The sequence below is a fragment of the Peromyscus maniculatus genome, chromosome 1, assembly GCF_049852395.1.
Source record: "Peromyscus maniculatus bairdii isolate BWxNUB_F1_BW_parent chromosome 1, HU_Pman_BW_mat_3.1, whole genome shotgun sequence".
Taxonomy (NCBI): domain Eukaryota; kingdom Metazoa; phylum Chordata; class Mammalia; order Rodentia; family Cricetidae; genus Peromyscus; species Peromyscus maniculatus.
The window spans coordinates 154,277,783-154,294,849 of NC_134852.1; the positions used below are offsets into that span (position 1 = coordinate 154,277,783).

The following is a 17,067-nucleotide window of genomic DNA, read 5'->3' on the forward strand; positions in this document are numbered from 1 at the left end:
GCAGAGGAAACCGGAGAGAGAGCCTCATACGGGCGGACCTTACTAATTCAGGGTTCTTGATTATCTTAAAATCGCAGGTCACTGTTCACAGCTGGTGTTCAATGAGGAAGGGCAAGCAAGTGCATGTTTTATTTCCAGGACCTCCGAGTGACTCTCTTCCTCACCTTAGTATTGGGGGAAAGCCTTAGGCTTACGGGAGAGGCTCAAGAGGAACCCCAAATTCACCAAGTGTAAACGGTTCCCGTGGCATTGGCACCTGTGGTCCTATCCTTTGTGGAGCCAAGCTGGAACAAGTTTCTGTCTGTGACAGTGTTCTTTCAGAAACCTGGGCTGCAAGCCTGAAGCCCTAGCATCACCCTTCATGACCACAGGGTGACAGTCACATTTAGGAAATAATGGTGCCTGATGACTGCTGGAGTCTGAGTGCCAAGGGCACCACCTGTTGGGATGTCTCCAGGCTCCATTCCCACCTGCTTATCTGGTGCTGCGAACGTCTCTGCAAGCTGCCCTCTGGCTGTGCTGGACAGTCGCTGGGAGGCCGTGCCAGCAGGGGGTGCTAGAGAGGTCCAGGGCAGGAGAGAAGGGTCCTACTCAGTTTTGTGAGCGCGGATATTTTGTGTGTTTGAAAGTCTCAGGCCAACTTGGCCTTGAACTCTTTATTTGGCCAAGGATGACCTGGAACTTCTGATCCTTGTGACTCCATCTCCTAAGTGCTGAAATTACAAACCAAGGTTAGAGGTATATGCCACCACACCCTGCTTATGTAGTTCTGGGGATGGAACCAGGGCTTTGGTCATGCCAGGCTAATACGCTGCCACCTGAGCTCCATCCCAGCCCCACCTCACGTTTTGAACCCTCTCTTGCTTTTGCTTCTGGTTACGGTCCACACTGCTCACCAATTTTCCCAGCCTCGTGGCAGCAGTTGACTTCAGTTTATGGTCTTTGTAAAACTTGAAACACCCACTCCTTGAGAGACACCAGCCACCAGCTGGCTGCCTGCCCTCCTCAAAAGTCTGAGGAGGCTTTGAACGGATGTTAGCAATGGCACCTCCTTTGAGTTCCCAGGCCTGGGTGTGTATGTGTGGAAGGTTCTAGCAGCTGCTGTCTCCCGCGATAACTTGCTGCAGTTCCTACTCCTGCAGTTCCTACTTCTCAGGGCTCCCTCTTCATGGTTGTGTTCTTTAGTGACATGCAGCTCGTGCCTCCTGACTGTCCCTGCTTGTGTTGGAATTGTTCCAGGAGTCCCACACAAACATGCCATTTGGCTGGGTCAGGCAGTGTTGCTGGAGGTGGTTAAGAGGAACATTAGCAGTCGAGGGTATGTATGGCCTCAGGGTCAATCGGAGGAGTCCTTGTGACAGGCTGTGGATGAAGCAATGGGCACGGAGTGTGGGAGTGCCCTATGGCAGCCATGAGTACTGCAAAGACCACAGCCTGGGGTGACGTCTTCTGAGGGCCTGGAACCAGTGCTGGCTTCCACTCCCAGTTATGAGGGAAGAATACCAGCTGGAACCGCTGCCCCATCATAGAACCAGAAACTCAGTAGTGCTCTTGAAGGCCTTGGGCACCAGGCAGTGCAGGGCAGGGCTCCCCAAGAGAATGCCACATCTGGATGAGGCATGCCCTTTGCTCACTGTGACTGTCTGGAAGAGGGCTCCAGCTGTGGCCTGGGAGGAGGCACCACAGGGGCTCACCAGGGGAACCCCAGTAAGGAAACCTCAGGAAATTGCGAAGACGGAAAGGCAACTTAAAAACCCCAGAAAAGGGACCGGAAATTAAAAAAAAATCAGTAAAATAAAAAAAAACAGTATAAAAGATTGATAAACTTCTAGCTAGGCATGGTGGTGCACACCTTTAATCCCAGCATTCAGGAAGCAGAGGCAGGTGGATCTCTGTGAGTTCAAGGCCAGCCCGGACTACAAAGCAAGTTCCAGGACAGCCAGGGCTGTTACACAGAGAAATCCTGTCTTCAAAAACAAAACAAAACAAAACAAAAGATTGATAGAATTGAAGAACTTTGTGTAGACTAACTTAGAAAACAAATAATACAAATTATTAAGATGGGGTACCGCTCCGGTTTTTCTTTGAAACAGACTTGTAATCCAGTCATGGCACTTACTATGTAGTTAAAGCTGGCATTGAAGACAAAGTGATCCTCCTGCCTCAGCCTCCTAGTCAGTCCTGGTATTTTGGACCCTGGGCCTTGTACTTCTCTACCACTCAACTATATGCCCTGCCCTTCCCCATCACATGCGATGGCCGAGAGGCAGCTCCCACAGAGCCCAGATACTCAGAGGTTGTGGTGTACACCTAACACATGTGTGCAGACATGTTTAGGACATGGTATGACTCCTTCAGAGATGCAAATGAAAACATGAAGAGCTCTGGAACTCAGAGATGAGCCTGACTCTGATTCCCACATGCTGGAATTAAAGGTGTGTGCTACCACCATCCAGCTAGAAATTAAATTCTAATTGAACACTTCCTCCTCAAATGATTCTCCATCCCAGTGGTACAGCTGGTAAGTCCACGGGTCCTTAAGGCTGTTAGGCAATGAGTCATTCTGGGGGGGCAGATATCTCTGTCTGCAGGTGCTGCTGTGCAGGCCTAAGGCCCTGAGTCTGCTGTCCGTAACCCCAATTGCTGGGGGGGGGCACACAGAGGCGGGTCCTGGGGCTGGCCGCCCAGTCCACACAATTGTTGAGCTCTATCTCAAAAAATAAGATGGAAAGCAACCATGGAAGACACTTAATGTTATACTTCTATCCTCCACACACTTGTACCTACACAGACAAGTGCACACACAGGAACTTGCACACACACACACACACACACACACACACACACACACACACACACACGTGTGCACAGACACACAGAAAGATAAGGAGGGGACCATTTAAACCTTACAAAACTCTTGAGAAAATAGGTGAAGGGAACATTTCCATCCATTTTTAGAGGCAATAATGTTCTGATATCCAAGCTGGTAACATACATTATGAACACAGAAAACTTTGGACCCACATCCTCTTTGTATACCCCCTGACCACTGTTGCCCACTGGCCTCTCTGAGGCTGGCCCCGTGGTACTGGCGGTTTGGACACTGAGACCATGGGCAGATTGGTGGGGAGTTAGGCTATAAAAGACACAACCCTGGAAACAAGGGCTGGGGTTTGGCTGTACTTTTCCAACCAGTGAAGTAAGGGAGCATTTGAGGAGTAAGCAAGGGCTCCCCAGGAGAGGTCTCGGGAGAGGCAGTTTTCACACAGGCATGGAGCCAGGTGGAATAGGCAGTGGGGGTGCCAATCCAGCCAGCGCAGGACGGGCTGGCTCTACGGTGCTGCCTGCAGGCCCTGGGCGGCACCAGGATTACAGCATCCCCGGAATGCTGGTTGCTCCAGCTGTGATGTTCTGGTGCGATGTTCCTGTTCCTAAGAAGTCTGCATTGCCAGAATAGCCCATGATCTCAGGTCGTAAGTGGGCAGACCAGGGTGGATACATCCTCCTGGGATCTGAGTTTCCACAGGTCTGGCTTTGCCTGAAGGACTGAGAAGGGGCAGTTGGGGTCAGGGACACTTAGGGAAGGGCTGCCACCAAGGCTGGCTGGTGGGGGTAGGGGGTCTCTTGGTGGGGGTCTAGAGGCTCTGGAGTCAGAAGATAAGGTCCAGCTGGGCTAGTCGGAGAGGAGATGTGGCTGGTGTGGGGTAGACTGGGGAGTCACGGCCAGGCCTGGAAGCTCAGCTCCCTACTCGACCTGAGGCTCTAGCTTGAAGGAGTGTCCTCCCTGGTTCCAGAGTCCTCTGGAAATAAAAACCGGTCAACACGAGCTTCTGTGTAGGACCCAGCGGCCTGAGCCCCGATTTAGAGGTTATTATAAGATTTGAGCTTAGCCTGCATGACAGGGATTGGGAGTATGGCGGGGGGGAGGCACAGGCAAGGGAGCGGGGGCCGGACATGGAGGGCACCATAGACACACAACATGGACACGGCTCACAAGCCTAGATGGGACCAGAGATCGGAGTGGAGGTCCTTGTAGACTTTTCAGGGGCCCCAGGAAACAGGATGAGATTGTTCAAGGAAGATGAAGGGAGAGCGCAGCCCACCCCACTCAGGAGGGGACATGGTGGAAAGGACAAGAGGAAAGCTGCAGTGAGGGGGCGCTCTGCAGGGGAGGTGCCTCTGCTCTCAAGCCCTGGGTATTGAAGAGACTTTGTGGGAGTGATTGAGTGTTCCAAGGCACTGTGGAGGGGTCAGTGCACCTTTGGGTCCTAAAGAATGGGTGACTGGAGCCCATGAACACAGATTTCTAATTATCCTCTGGTGGATGGTTCAGAGGCTCCTCAGAAGGTTCTGAATAGATCAGTTTCCCACTGCAGAGGCTGACTGGGCAACTCTTTCTTGTGTGGTCAACTTAGTTTAATTCTCCTGGTCCTTCAGTTCTGCATCCTGGGATGGCCTTCTAGGCAACCATTATCTCTCAAATCCTTGTTACAATCTGCTTCCAGGAGGTGCCTGGGCTGAGACAGCATTCCACCACATGGTTGGTTCTGGGGTGGGTAGTGGAGACCCCTAAGAGGCTCAAAATGGCAGGTTTCCTGGTCTAGAGGGCCCTTGTCCCCCTGTGGATGCAGGGATGCAGCATCCATGGAATTCTGGGTATGGCTTGCTTTGGTTTCCCCTCATCTCTCAGCTCTATCTTGTTTCAGCTTGCCAAGGACAATGGGAGGTACAGCTTGGCTCGTGGCTGTGAGCTAAGATGGCATGTGCCTCTGGTCTGCCATAAACAAGAGGTAAGAACTTGCTGCAGATAGCTTCATGAGGAATGTTTGGGAATGCTGGGGTGGCCTTGTTTGTACTTCTGGATGATAGTGTACTGCATATGTTGGGGCAGATCTAACTCTAAGATATCAGAAAATTCTTGGTACAAACATCACATGTCTTTTGACTTGGCTGTGTTCTCTGCAACATGGGGGAAATCCCAAGGAATCTGTGGCCCTGGGGGTGGTTGCTCCAAGAGCTCTGGATGTGAGCACAGAACCTCAGCATGAAGCTGGGACTGTGGCTGGCTTCCCAAAATGAAGAGCCTTTGTGTGTCGGTGCAGGGAGTGGCACTGAGATGCCTCTTCCCCAGGGTGCTCAATCACATAGCAATGTCACACAGAAGACTGAGTTTTAATTTTTCTTTAATGTGTATAGGTGTTTCACCTGAATGTATATATGTGTATCACCTGCCTTCATGCAATGACCTTGGAGGCTAGAAGAGGACATTGGATCTCCTGGGACTAAAGTTACAGATGGTTGTGACCCATCATGTGGGTGCCGGGAATTGAACCCTGATCCTCTGGGAGAGCAGTCAGTACATTTAACCACTGAACCATCTCTCAAGCCCCTGATTTTGCTGGTGGCCTTGTCAGAGGAGCAGCAGGTGGCAATTGAAGTTCAAGGCATCAACCTACTTGGAGGCTCCCTGATGAGTGAATGTCAGATAAGCAAGGCCCCGAGACCCCAGACCCCAGACTGTCTTTTGCTTCTGCTGCGCCTTTACATGTTTGCTGCTGCTATCTTTCTCTTGGTATCTGGCATGGGGTGAATGAGTGTGGGGAGATCCACACTGCCTGTAATGTAGTGTGTTTATCTCATGGAAACATCCCGTTCTACTAGGCATTTTTACCTGTGGATTATTATGAAGATGATTCCTCCCTAAGCTGTACTATCTAATTGATAATAATAATGTTAGCTTATATGCTGTGCTATCTAATTGATAATAATAATGTTAGCTTATACAGAGTTTTGATAAATAAAAATAAATACAAGGAAATGCTACATAGTAGAACACAAGAGTTTCTACTAAGGAGCTGTATAGACTGTGGCTTAGGTTAATGATTAAGAAAAACAATTGAGTTCCAGTAGCCCAGCTAGCTTCAATTCTTTTAAGCTTGATGTTGGGAGATATGTTTACAGGTTTTGGAGTGCATGATAGCTGAAACAAAGCTTTGAAAATAAAGTTGGACTAAGATATTTTCATCAAATAGCTTTGAGGTTAAAAAACCCAAGAAGACAATCTAAAGTTTTAGAAAGGCACATAGTTGAATGAGGAACTCGTTAAGGTTAGGGAACAAGAACAAAGCAGCCCAATTATCATTAGCTGACGTGCTTTTCTTGCTAGGATTGGTTGATGACCAAAGGTGATGATTAATTCCTTATACTCATTTTTGTCCTCAATGTCCCTCTCTCTCTCTGTCTCTCTTTTGGTTTTTCGAGACAGGGTTTCTCTGTGTAACAGTCCTGGCTGTCCTAGAACTTGCTTTGTAAACCAAGCTGGCCTCGAACTCTCAGAGATTCACCTGCCTCTGCCTCCCAATTGCTGCGATTAAAAAAAGGCGTGTGTCACCACCACCTGGCTAATCTCTTGGTATAAAGAAAACTATTGATGAGTGGATACATACCCTAAAAATTTAAAGTAGAGCTGACTGATCCTTTTTCATATATAAACGTTTAGGTTTCTGATTCCTTTAAAATTCCTTATAAGATTACCTTTCAAGATAAGTAATAAAGTAATTGGCCCTTTCTTTGTAACTGCAAAATGCAGCCTGCCAGTAAAAGACCTAACTGAGAAGAATATCTTGCTTGCCTACATGGTTAATCTGTAACAAGCTGCTTGGGTATGAATGTACATGGGTTCTTGGGATAATTTGTTTTTCACCTGTAATACACAGAATGTTTAATTGTGCAAGGGATATGGAAAACAAGTTTTTTACTTGTATTCATTGTAATCATTCACTTGAAAACTAGAATGTAACCGCATTGTAATTTTTATATTGCCTGAAAGATTTTGCTGGGGTACATAAGCTGTAAGGGAAAGAATAGAGTTAAAATGAGTTAGAAGGAAAACATGAAGAATGAGAGAATTAGGAGACCATCAAGAGAGTTTGAAGAAGGAGAACATCAAGAGAGACAGAAGGAACATTTCTGGAGAGAGATAAGAAAAGAGAATATAGAACACAGAAGAGTAAAGAAGGAAACTATCAAGAGACATTGTGTCTTTTTCCCTACCCCAGAGATAAAAAAAAGTCCTAGTAGGTGCTGACTCTGTGGATTCGCTTTGAGCCCTGTACTGCTGGGGGTTGGACCCACAGGCAACAAAATGATCTCAATTTTTTTTACACTTATTTCTTTATTTTTGTGTGTGGGCAGGCTTGTGCCATGGTGTGCACTTGGAGATCAGGGGACAATTCTTGACAATTAGTTCTCTTTTTCCACCATATGGAATCCAAATATGAAACTCAGATGGCCATGCTTGATGGCAAGCACTATTACCAGATTTTTTTAAATATAAAAATACAAGAATATTTTTTAAAAAATTACATGTAAGCCAGATGGTGGTGGTGCACACCTTTAATGCCAGCACCTGGGAGGCAAAGGCAAGAGGATCTCTGAGTTTGAGGCCAGCCTGGTCTACAGAATGAGTTCTAGGAAAGCCTGGGGTACACAGACAAACCCTGTCTTGAAAAACCAAAATAAATAAATAAATTACATGTATGCCTGTGTTGGGTTGTACATGCACATGAGTGCAGCTGCCCACGGAGGCCTGAAGAGGGCGCTAGGTCACATAGAGTTGCACTTGGCAGGTGACTGTGAGCTGCTTGACATAGGTAATAAGGAGCTGAATGTAGGTCCTCTGCAAAAGCAGTACATGCTCTTAATCACTGAACCAATTCTCCAGTCCCAAAATATTTTATTTTCAAATTGCTTGGCATGGTGATACACCTTTAATCCTAGACTTGAGAGGCAGAAGCAGGTGGATCTTTGTGAGTTCGAGATTAGCCTGGTCTACATACTGAGTTAGTTCCAGGTCAGCAAGAGCTACATAGTAAGACCCTGTCTCAAAAAAAAATTATTAATTATGTGCATACACATGTGTCTGTGTATGTAGTATAGGTACCCTTGAAGGCCAGAAGAGGATGTTGGATCTCCTGGAGTTACAGGTGGTTGTGGGCTACTTTACAAGGGGGCTGGGAACTGAACTGAGGTCTTCTGCAAGGCAGTATGTACTCTTAAACACTATGAACTGCTGAGCCTTCTCTCCAGCCCCAGGGCTTGGTTTTTAACTCTCACATGTCTCAGGACACCTGTGTAGCCGAGCCTTGGGGCAACTCTACTCCCCATAGTGCTGGTCTTCCCCCTCCATCCCTGGCCAGAGAAAACACTTTTGACAGTGTTCAATATGGAGATCCACACTGGCTCCACTCCAGGTCTCCAGCTTTTAAATGGGTTTTTATGACAAGGACCCCACTGCACTCAGGCTGCTTCCTTGGGTATCATGAAGATCGCAGTTGGGTTTATCATACACATGACCCCATGTTTTTACCTCGCCTGGCCCAGCATGCATCACTGCCTAGACATCTAGATGCTGCTGGGAATGACCCCTGGCTCTAACCCTGTACCTCTGACCTTCCATCTCCTCCCCTACTGTCCTTTCAGAAGCATGTGAGACTCGAGGTGAGGAGTAGGATTCAGGCCACTGGCTGGTGCACACATCAAACATCTGAAGAAGTATAAACAAATCAAGAAATTACAGGAAAATCTAGCCTGCCATACAAGTCTCTGTAAAAGTCCACTCACTATAAATGGAAATCACCTGGTGGGAGTGGGGGGCGAAGATGAGAAACGATCCATGCGCCTCAGAAGAGGTTGCAGGACCCCAAGCAGAGTGGACACAGCTGGACTGACTCAACCTTCTACATGCGATCCCATGTGCGGGTCCTCCCCCCAGAACTGCCACAAGAGGGCGCTGCTTCCACACAGCCGCTCAGGACAGCTCAGGGACTAGTGGCTGCAGGTGGCTTACAATGAACATCTGTCTGATGAAGGATCTAGAAGTGGGGCCGGGCCCATGCCCAAGAGGAGCAGAGCACATGCCACACATATGGAGTCAAGGTGTCAGAGCAAGACTCCCTTAGCCTCTGCACTGGAAGTCGGACTCCAAGTGGACAAGGCTGGGGTTGAGTCTCACCCTCACCTTCCCATCTCACTCCATACCCCTCCCCTAGAGACCTCCAAGCCTCACTTGCTTCCCCCAGAGGGACAGTGTCTAACTGTCCAGGCTGAGCATTTAAGCCTCCATCCTAGCAGGAAATCTGCCATATTCCTGTCTGCCTCCTCCATCCTGGTTAGTGAGGTCTGCCTGAGAAATAAAGGCAAGGTCCTGAGTCTAGTAAAGGCCTCAGTTCCTCCCCGGTCTTCTCTTCTGTCCTCCATGTTCCCACAGCTGAGGACCCTAGTGACGTGTCCCCTCTGAAGGAAACTTCTCCCTGTCTGCAAGGAGAGTCTGTGACTCCCCAGGGTTCTTCCATCTGAGTAATCAGAGCACAGCTTCCGCCATGTAGGGCCACTGGCCACTGGCGACTAAAAAGTCACACTAGGGAGGTGCAGAGATGAATCAGCAATTAAACATTTAGTGCTCTTACAGAGGACCTGAGTTCAATTCCCAACACCCACATCAGGCTGCTCACAACTACATGCAACCCTGGCTCCAGGAGGCTCCTTCACCCTCTTCTGATCTCCATAGCCACCTGTACACACACACACACACACACACACACACACACACACACACACACACACCCCAAAACCAAAACCACACCCAACCCCTCCCCAAAACAAACCAAAAATATCCTCACAATCCTAAATTAAAAAAAAAAAAAAGTCACACTAAGGACCTCTGGGGTGGAGTGCTTCCTTCCACTGTAGGTGATCGCTCTCAAGCCAGTTCTCCAGTCTTGTACCCTGCCCTCCTGGCTCTGAGGTGTTTTCCTCTCCAACTGTGGAACCTGGAGAGAAGCCCACTAAAGTTGTCTCCACCAGCCTCCAAAAATCCAGCTGCTGTAATGGTGACAGTCCTTACTGACCTGTCACCTGATCACCCAGCATGTGCCCATCAGGGACAGACAGGCAGAGAACTCCTGACTCCCCCAGGGGCCTCAGCTTGGCTTGTTCCCCACCGCATGCAGCTTCCTTGAATTGCCGTCCATCTGTCCCTCACTCTCATGGGAACCTGCTGCCCACCTGCTGGTCCCTCTGCCTAGACCCAAGGCTGCCCTTTCACCTGCAGTGGCTGCCACAGCGTCCCCAGCTTCTGGTGTGTTATCTTGTCAATAGAGGCTCCGTCTCCGTCTACTGTTTTTTCCAGTCTGGACTCCTCATGCCTCTTTGGAACGCCTTGTCAACCCTTGGGGGTTACTCACTATGTGATGTGGTATGTGTATTCTGATAGCATTCGTCATTCAGATTAGAATGAAAGAAACTGTTTGCTTGGCCAGGCTATCGAGGAAAGCGGGACTATTTGGCACATTGTTGCCACTGAAAAAGCTATATCTTGTGAATTTGTTATTCAATGAATTCTGACATTGTGGAAAGACAAATGTGTTCATCTTTATGCTTCTCACATATCGAGCGGCCACTACCCTACACTTGGACAGCCAGCCAGAGCACTGCCTGGCAGGAAGGAGGCAAGCCCACGAGCCAGGCAGAAGATGCAGCTGCACTTGGGCAGAGGTATACACACAGGAGGGGTGCCCTGAAGGGCCCTCTAGTCAGAGAAAGGGGCCAGATGCCACCCCACACCAGCCCTGCTCCCAGACCATGCAGGTCCCCACAGGACAAGGTATGGAAGGCTGGCTCTCAGACTCCATATAAGCAAATGTGGCAGAACCATCCATGATCCCACTAGAACCCAGGACAGGGGGGCAGGTGCGGGGGGAGGGCTTCTCATGTGTTTCCTGCTCTAGATGCCCCTCCTTGGTCAGAAGCCACATTAGGGTTCTGCCTAGACAGGCCCATCCCCACATGGGGGCATCCTCTAACCCACGATGGCCATATCCACAGTGGAGAGCACTATGAGCATGTCCAAGCACACTTGATGCTCAGTGCGTACAGTGCTTGTTACCTTCAGAGGACTGGAGTTCAGTTCCCAAGTACCCACACCAGGTAGCTCACAACGGCCTGTAATTGCAGCTCCAGATTATCTGATGCCCTTTTGGCCTCTGTGGGCACCCATGCACACACACATAGACACATGTTTGTACACATAAATAAATTTTTTTGTCTTTAGAATTTTACTCATTTTATTTTATGTGTATGACTTTTTCTGTTGGCATGCACGTCTGTGAACCACATTGGCTGCTCTCGGAGAGGACCCAGGTCAAATTCCTAGCTAGCACCCCATGGTGGCTCACAATCATTTGTAACTCAAATCCCAATGGACCTGATGCTCTCTCTGGCCTCTGTGAGCATTAGGCATGCATGTGATATACAGACAAACATGTAGGCAAGAGGCCATACATATAAAATAAAATGCATTTTAAAAAAGAGCATTTTTGTTTATTTCTTATGGCATTAAAATGAACATCTCTCTCTTCCTTGAAAGGTAAACAAAACCTGGCTCCAGGAGGGCAGTGCTGGGCGGGGCCTCTAGTCCTGACCACTGGTGATTTGAAATCAGGCTAGGGATCCTCAGGGAGGAGATGCTTCCATACAGGTGATGGCTCTTCCAACATCCAGTCTTCTAGGCTCTGCTGTCTCTTCTTCTCGAGCTGTAGAACCTGGCAAGAAGCCCAACAGAACTGTTTCCATCATCTTTCCAAGAACCGGCTGCCGAAATTACCAGCCATGGCAGTTATGGGTCACCCAGGCATAGAGTGCAGAGGGTGCTGGGGAAAGGCTTGGCACAGGAGTCCCTGGTGGCCACTGTGGATGGTAAGATTCTGGGTGATTCTATTTCTGCCCACCATGAGGCCACACAGCTTCAAAACCCCTTGCTGATCTGTAGGAACTGCTGCCAAGTGGGTCTTGGTGGGAGGTAGAGTGGCCAAACCCTTATTACCACTAAAGAAGCCAGAGCTTGGTGTTGAGGGATAACTTAGTGGGTGAGAGCACTTGCTGCTCTTCCAGGGGACCTGAGCTCAGTTCCCCAGGCAGATGTCAAGTGGATCACAACTTTTCGTAATTCCAGCTCCAGGAGGTTCAATGTCTCTAGCCTCCATGGGCACTTTACTCACATGCACATATCCATACAGGTAGATTCACACATAGTTACGAAGAACAACAATAAATTAAACATCAGAGCTGATGCAGCTCCTACCCTCTGCCCTGGGTGGCTAGACTGTTCCATTCCTGTGACTCAGGGACAGCAGGACTCAGGGACAAAGCATGTGGGTATCAGCTACACAGCGTGCAGGCTCTGCGTAGACAGTGAGAACACAGGACAATAGTACCCTGACCCACGTCTCAGCTTCCTAGTGGCCACCACCTGCTTCCCAGCAGCAACCTCCCATTGTCCCACTGACTTCCACTGAGTTACTGGGGGTGGGGTGGGGCTGGTTCCCAAAGTCAGCTGGATAGAGTCACTTCCCTGCACGGGGAAGCCCACAGGGTTTTCCAGCCCCACGCCAGCTTTCTTTGGCCCGGGCACTACTACTGACCAAAGGGACCAGATGACTCTCAGGGGCAGGGGACCACCTGGCAGCATCCCTGCCTTCCTTCTGGATGTCAGAAGCTCTGACTCCAGCCCAGTTGGGCACCTAATGACGTGGAGGTGGCAAGTACACCTTGCACCCTCAAAGTGCACGCTAGCTGCTCAGGGTCCTTGCCATAGCCGAGGTTCCTGACAGTTCTTCTGGTCCCTTGGGTTCTGCAGCTCAGCAGAGCACTGTCCACGGTTCACCAGCTTGAACTGCTGTCCCTGTGCCGAGCAGCTGTCCCTCTCTTCAGCGGAGCAGAGCCTCGCTGAGAAGGAGCTGTGTCTAACTTGCCATCTGAGGGCGTCTCTGCTGTGGTCTTCAGAAAAGGACAGAGGTGGGGGTAGGGGGGCTAAGTTTGCTTTAGTCGAAGATGCAGTGCCTTCAACCCCAGCACTCCAGGGGCAGAGGCGGGAGGGTCTCTGTGAGTTTGAGGCCAGCGTGGTCTACTCTGCAGGTTCTACGGGGCTACGGAGAGAACCTGTCTCAAAAATATATATCAAAAAATAAGCCTGTGCACACCTTTAATCCCAGCACTCGGGAGGCAGATAGATACAGGCCGATGTCTGTGAGCTCAAGGCCCTCCTGGAACATAGCAAGTTCCAGGATAGCTATGGCTGTTTATACAGAGAAACCTTGTCTTGAAAAACCAAACCAAATGTGTGTGTGTGTGTGTGTGTGTGTGTGTGTGTATAACATATTATATATAATATATATAATAAAACAATCCCATTGCTGAAGCAAGGACAGTAGCATGCCATGCCATTTTCCATATGAAAAAGTTTTTCTTCTCAAGGGAAGCCCCTCATATGTCCTCCCAGGCAGGACACACCATGTTCTCTGGTAGGGCTCACCTGGTTATCAATGCAGTGGAACTGCCAGGGCCACATTGTGTTGTACAGAAAGGGCCTCAGGTCAAACCTGTTGTCGTCAGGACTGTAGCTTTCAGCATGATATGCTGGCGTGAGGGTTGTCATCTTGTGCCTGTTCATGGAGTACTTCGAGAAAAACCGCTTCACCTTCTCAGCCACCTGGGGGGCGAGAGACACGTGGGCTTCAAGTCAGAAAGGCAGGAAAGACTCAAGGCTAAGAGGCCTGCTTTTGGGAGACATAAACGGCCAGCAGGTGCCAGCACTGTCCCTGCCTTTTCCTGACAGCAACATGGAGACGTATCAGCTTGGCTGACACCGGCTGAGCTGCAAAACTGTCGAGTCCTGGTTCTGGCGGCCCAGTGCTCTGCTCCTGGAGGTCTCCAGGTGGGTCCATGGGCCCAGTGATGTTGTAGAATATTAGTTTAAGGCGTGTCACATTTGTTTATGCTGTGGAACATCTGTTTAATGATGCAAAGATGAGTTGCATTGTTTTATGTTGCATTTGTTTAACTCTGTGAAGCTGTGATACTTTGCCTGTCTAAAACACCTGATTGGTCTAATAAAGAGCTAAATAGCCAATAGCGTGACAGAAAAGAGAAATAGGCGGGGCTGGCAGGCAGAGAGAATAAACAGAAGGAGAAGAACATTTAAAAAGAGGAGCAAGGAGCAAGAGAACAGGAGAGGAGGATGCTAGGGGCCAGCCACACATCCACACATCCACACATCCACACATCCACACAGCCACACAGCCACACAGCCACACAGCCACAGAGCCAGCCATGGAGTAAGAGTGAAAGTATGATATACAGAAGTAAAGAAAGGAAAAAGTCCAGAGGCAAAAGATAGATGGGATAATTTAAGTTAAAGAAAGCTGGCTAGAAATAAGCCAAGCTAAGGTCGGACATTTATAAGTGATAATAAGCCTCCAGGTATGATTAATTTGTAAAAACAACTAGGTACACAGTAAGTCCTCTGGCCAGCGGAGTCTTAAGGCATTCTGAAGCCTCTGTACCACACCAGCACACCGCATGGCTGGCCCATACTTGGGTTAACTTTGGCAGCCAGAAATCCCAAGCTGGTGAAGATGACAGCGTAAAATGTTACTGTGTATGAAACGAGTTTATCCGTTTGGGGTCACCCATAGGTGGTTCAGCCTGACGTCACACATGGCTTTACCTGTCTTGGCGTCCAGCTGTCCTTCCACATGTTGAGCAGTTTGCAGAACATGCTGTAGGGCCCTGCCTTGGCAACCTTCCGAAGCCGGCCGAAGACGGAGAGTTCTGAGTATGTCATCCCCATGTCTTCCTGTGGGGACAGAAGTGTGTTTAAAGCACAGTGGGGTGGTGCTGGGGGGGTGGGGGGACACCTCAGAGCCTCTTACAGTTGGGGACTAAACGTCCAGGGAGCTGGGGCTCAACAAGGGTCGGGAGTGGGTGCCCGGCCGGGGTTCTCAGAACTCACTGGGTGCCGGGAGATGTAGGTTTGGAAAAATGACCAAGACCCTGCCTGCATGGGAGGTGAAGGACTCGACTCCAAGGCTGCTCTGAGGGAGGGAAGCTGCCGTGAGCAGCCTGGTTTCCTAGCTCGACATCCTCACTCTGCCTCTGACCCACCCTGTCATCCCCTTCCTCAGCCCTAACCACAATGAGAAAGCTAAGTCAGAGTGTCTGAGGTCATCAGTGATTCCACTGGCCTGAGTGAGCCAGAGACCTGTGGCAGAAAGGTTTCCTTTGGGCAGAAGGAGGCTGTGAAGGGACCCAGTGAGAAGGGGAGACCCACCCACCACGACAAAGCCACCACGGTTACCTCATCTGTCTGAGACACCTGCCCGTCGGCTAGGGGCTCCAGCTCTGCAGTGGCCGGCGCGGACAGGATGCTGCAGTGAAGACACACTGAGTCAGTCACCAGGGCTGCTGATGTGCTCGGGAGCTCTGGCAGGACGTCCCTAGACAGACTGCAGACGGGCTGGCCATGACTGGCAGGGTCATGCCTGGGCTCACGATCCTGAGGCTTCAGGACCCAAAGGACAGTGGATCAAAGTGCTAAGGAGGTGAAGAGCGCAGGGCAGGGCCCTCCACTGCAGGAATATGAGTAGCTGTGGTCAGGAGACTGGACCTAGAGGGTGTGGTGGGGTAGCCTGATATACCGCAGGACACTTGGGAGGACCCCCAGCCTGTGCCTCTGAGCTGCCAGGAACAAACTCTTTGTGACAACCAAAGGGACCTCCACATATTGTCAGAGGTCCCCTGTGGACACGACTGACTGCAAGGACAGCAAGGACACAGTTTTCCTGGCACCTGTAATGATGCTGCAGTGGCCCGATAGGCTGTGGGTGTCCTCAGCAGGTGCCACCACCAGTCCCTCTGCCCTGAGATGGCAGCAGGAGAAAAGCCAGCCTGGGAGGAATTGTCACTTAAAACACTTAGAACTATGGGTGCAGGAAAAGGAATGGGTGGGGTCATGACTTCATGCTCCCAGATGGAGGGTGGGGCATAGGAAGCTAAGGAGGATGGCCGAATGGGGCAAGGGTGACCTTGGTGGCCCAGGAGCCACAGGAGCACTCACATCTGCAGAGCGGGAAGCTGGAAACGCTCGGCGCAGAACTGGACAAAAGCTCTCAGGTCTGTCTTGCTGATGCCGCCTATGGGGTTGATGTCCGCACTGGAGCAGTCATACTTGGTCAAGTAGCCGAGGAGACTGCCAGGGAGAAAGGATGGTGTCCCCATGGTTTCTGGGGTATTGCTGGCTATGGGGTCCACCAGTGCTGGGCCAAGGGCTCCCTTCTTCCAGGGGCCCAGAAGTCTGAAGCCCAGCATAACCCAGGCCCTGGAGGAGACTAGCAGGTTGACATTGGGCACACTGTGTAGACACCTATCTTGGCTCAGAATGCTTGGTTACCGCCATCTGCTCACTGGGAACAGCTTGTCTAGAAGGCCAGAGACAGCTAGGTGGAGCTGAGGGACAGAGGCCTTGGAAGGGGAGACAGGACCTTGCACAAGTGCACACTCAGCCTGATCTAAAGCTCTGATCTGGAGCTCTGGCTCTGTGACCTCACCTAGTAAAAAGGGCCCTGAAGATGTACTGAGGACTCCAGACAGAGATGGACCAGGATTACAGGGTGGGTTTGAGAGACAGCTCCAGGTCTCCTCAAAGGGAATAAGAATTAGAGTCATGGCCAAAGGGGCCATCAAGATGCTGAAGGTGTGAGGATATGGGGAAGGGTGGGTTGGTGGTGGGTGTAGGGCGAGCCTCCAGAGGCCTGGGGGAGGACCAACGGCCTTAGCACTTTGACAGCTTGGAGCAGCTGCCCTGCAGTGACCGTGAGAACAGACTCAGAGCTCACACACCTCCTAACCCCGCCCACCTGCCACAGCTCTGCCACAGGCCACTGTGTTCCCTGGTGAGACCCCCCCCACTCCTGGCCACACAGGAGTTTCTGCTGACCCAGTGGCTCCAAGCTAAACTGGCACATAGTGACGAATCTACTAGCCTCGGGTAAGTGTCTTCAGGTAGAACAGAGGGATGGTGAAATGGCGGTGGAACTCAGATTATCACCAGCAGAGACACAGGCCCCGGAGAGGTGCTCACAACACATCCTGTTCTCCTTCTTCTTCCATGGGACAGACCTCTCTCCATGGCCTCATGGCCACTGGTAGGACTCTGGCCTTCCTTCCTCTACC

At 50.2% G+C, this 17,067-nt stretch overlaps 1 protein-coding gene across 5 annotated transcripts in view; it reads right to left on the reverse strand.

Annotated features, from left to right (window-relative positions):
* Window positions 1-11,091: 11,091 nt before the first annotated feature.
* Window positions 11,092-17,067, reverse strand: part of Nadsyn1 (NAD synthetase 1) — a 36,262-nt gene continuing 30,286 nt past the window's right edge. For all 5 annotated transcript variants that reach the window (XM_042258017.2, XM_042258007.2, XM_006977318.4 and 2 more), the window contains 5 exons: window positions 15,953-16,084; window positions 15,194-15,263; window positions 14,564-14,692; window positions 13,370-13,546; window positions 11,092-11,600 (listed from right to left, as the gene is read on the reverse strand). In XM_042258017.2, the coding sequence (XP_042113951.2) occupies window positions 11,502-11,600; window positions 13,370-13,546; window positions 14,564-14,692; window positions 15,194-15,263; window positions 15,953-16,084 (607 nt within the window). In that variant the 3' untranslated portion in view covers window positions 11,092-11,501. The remainder of the gene's footprint in view (window positions 11,601-13,369; window positions 13,547-14,563; window positions 14,693-15,193; window positions 15,264-15,952; window positions 16,085-17,067) is intronic.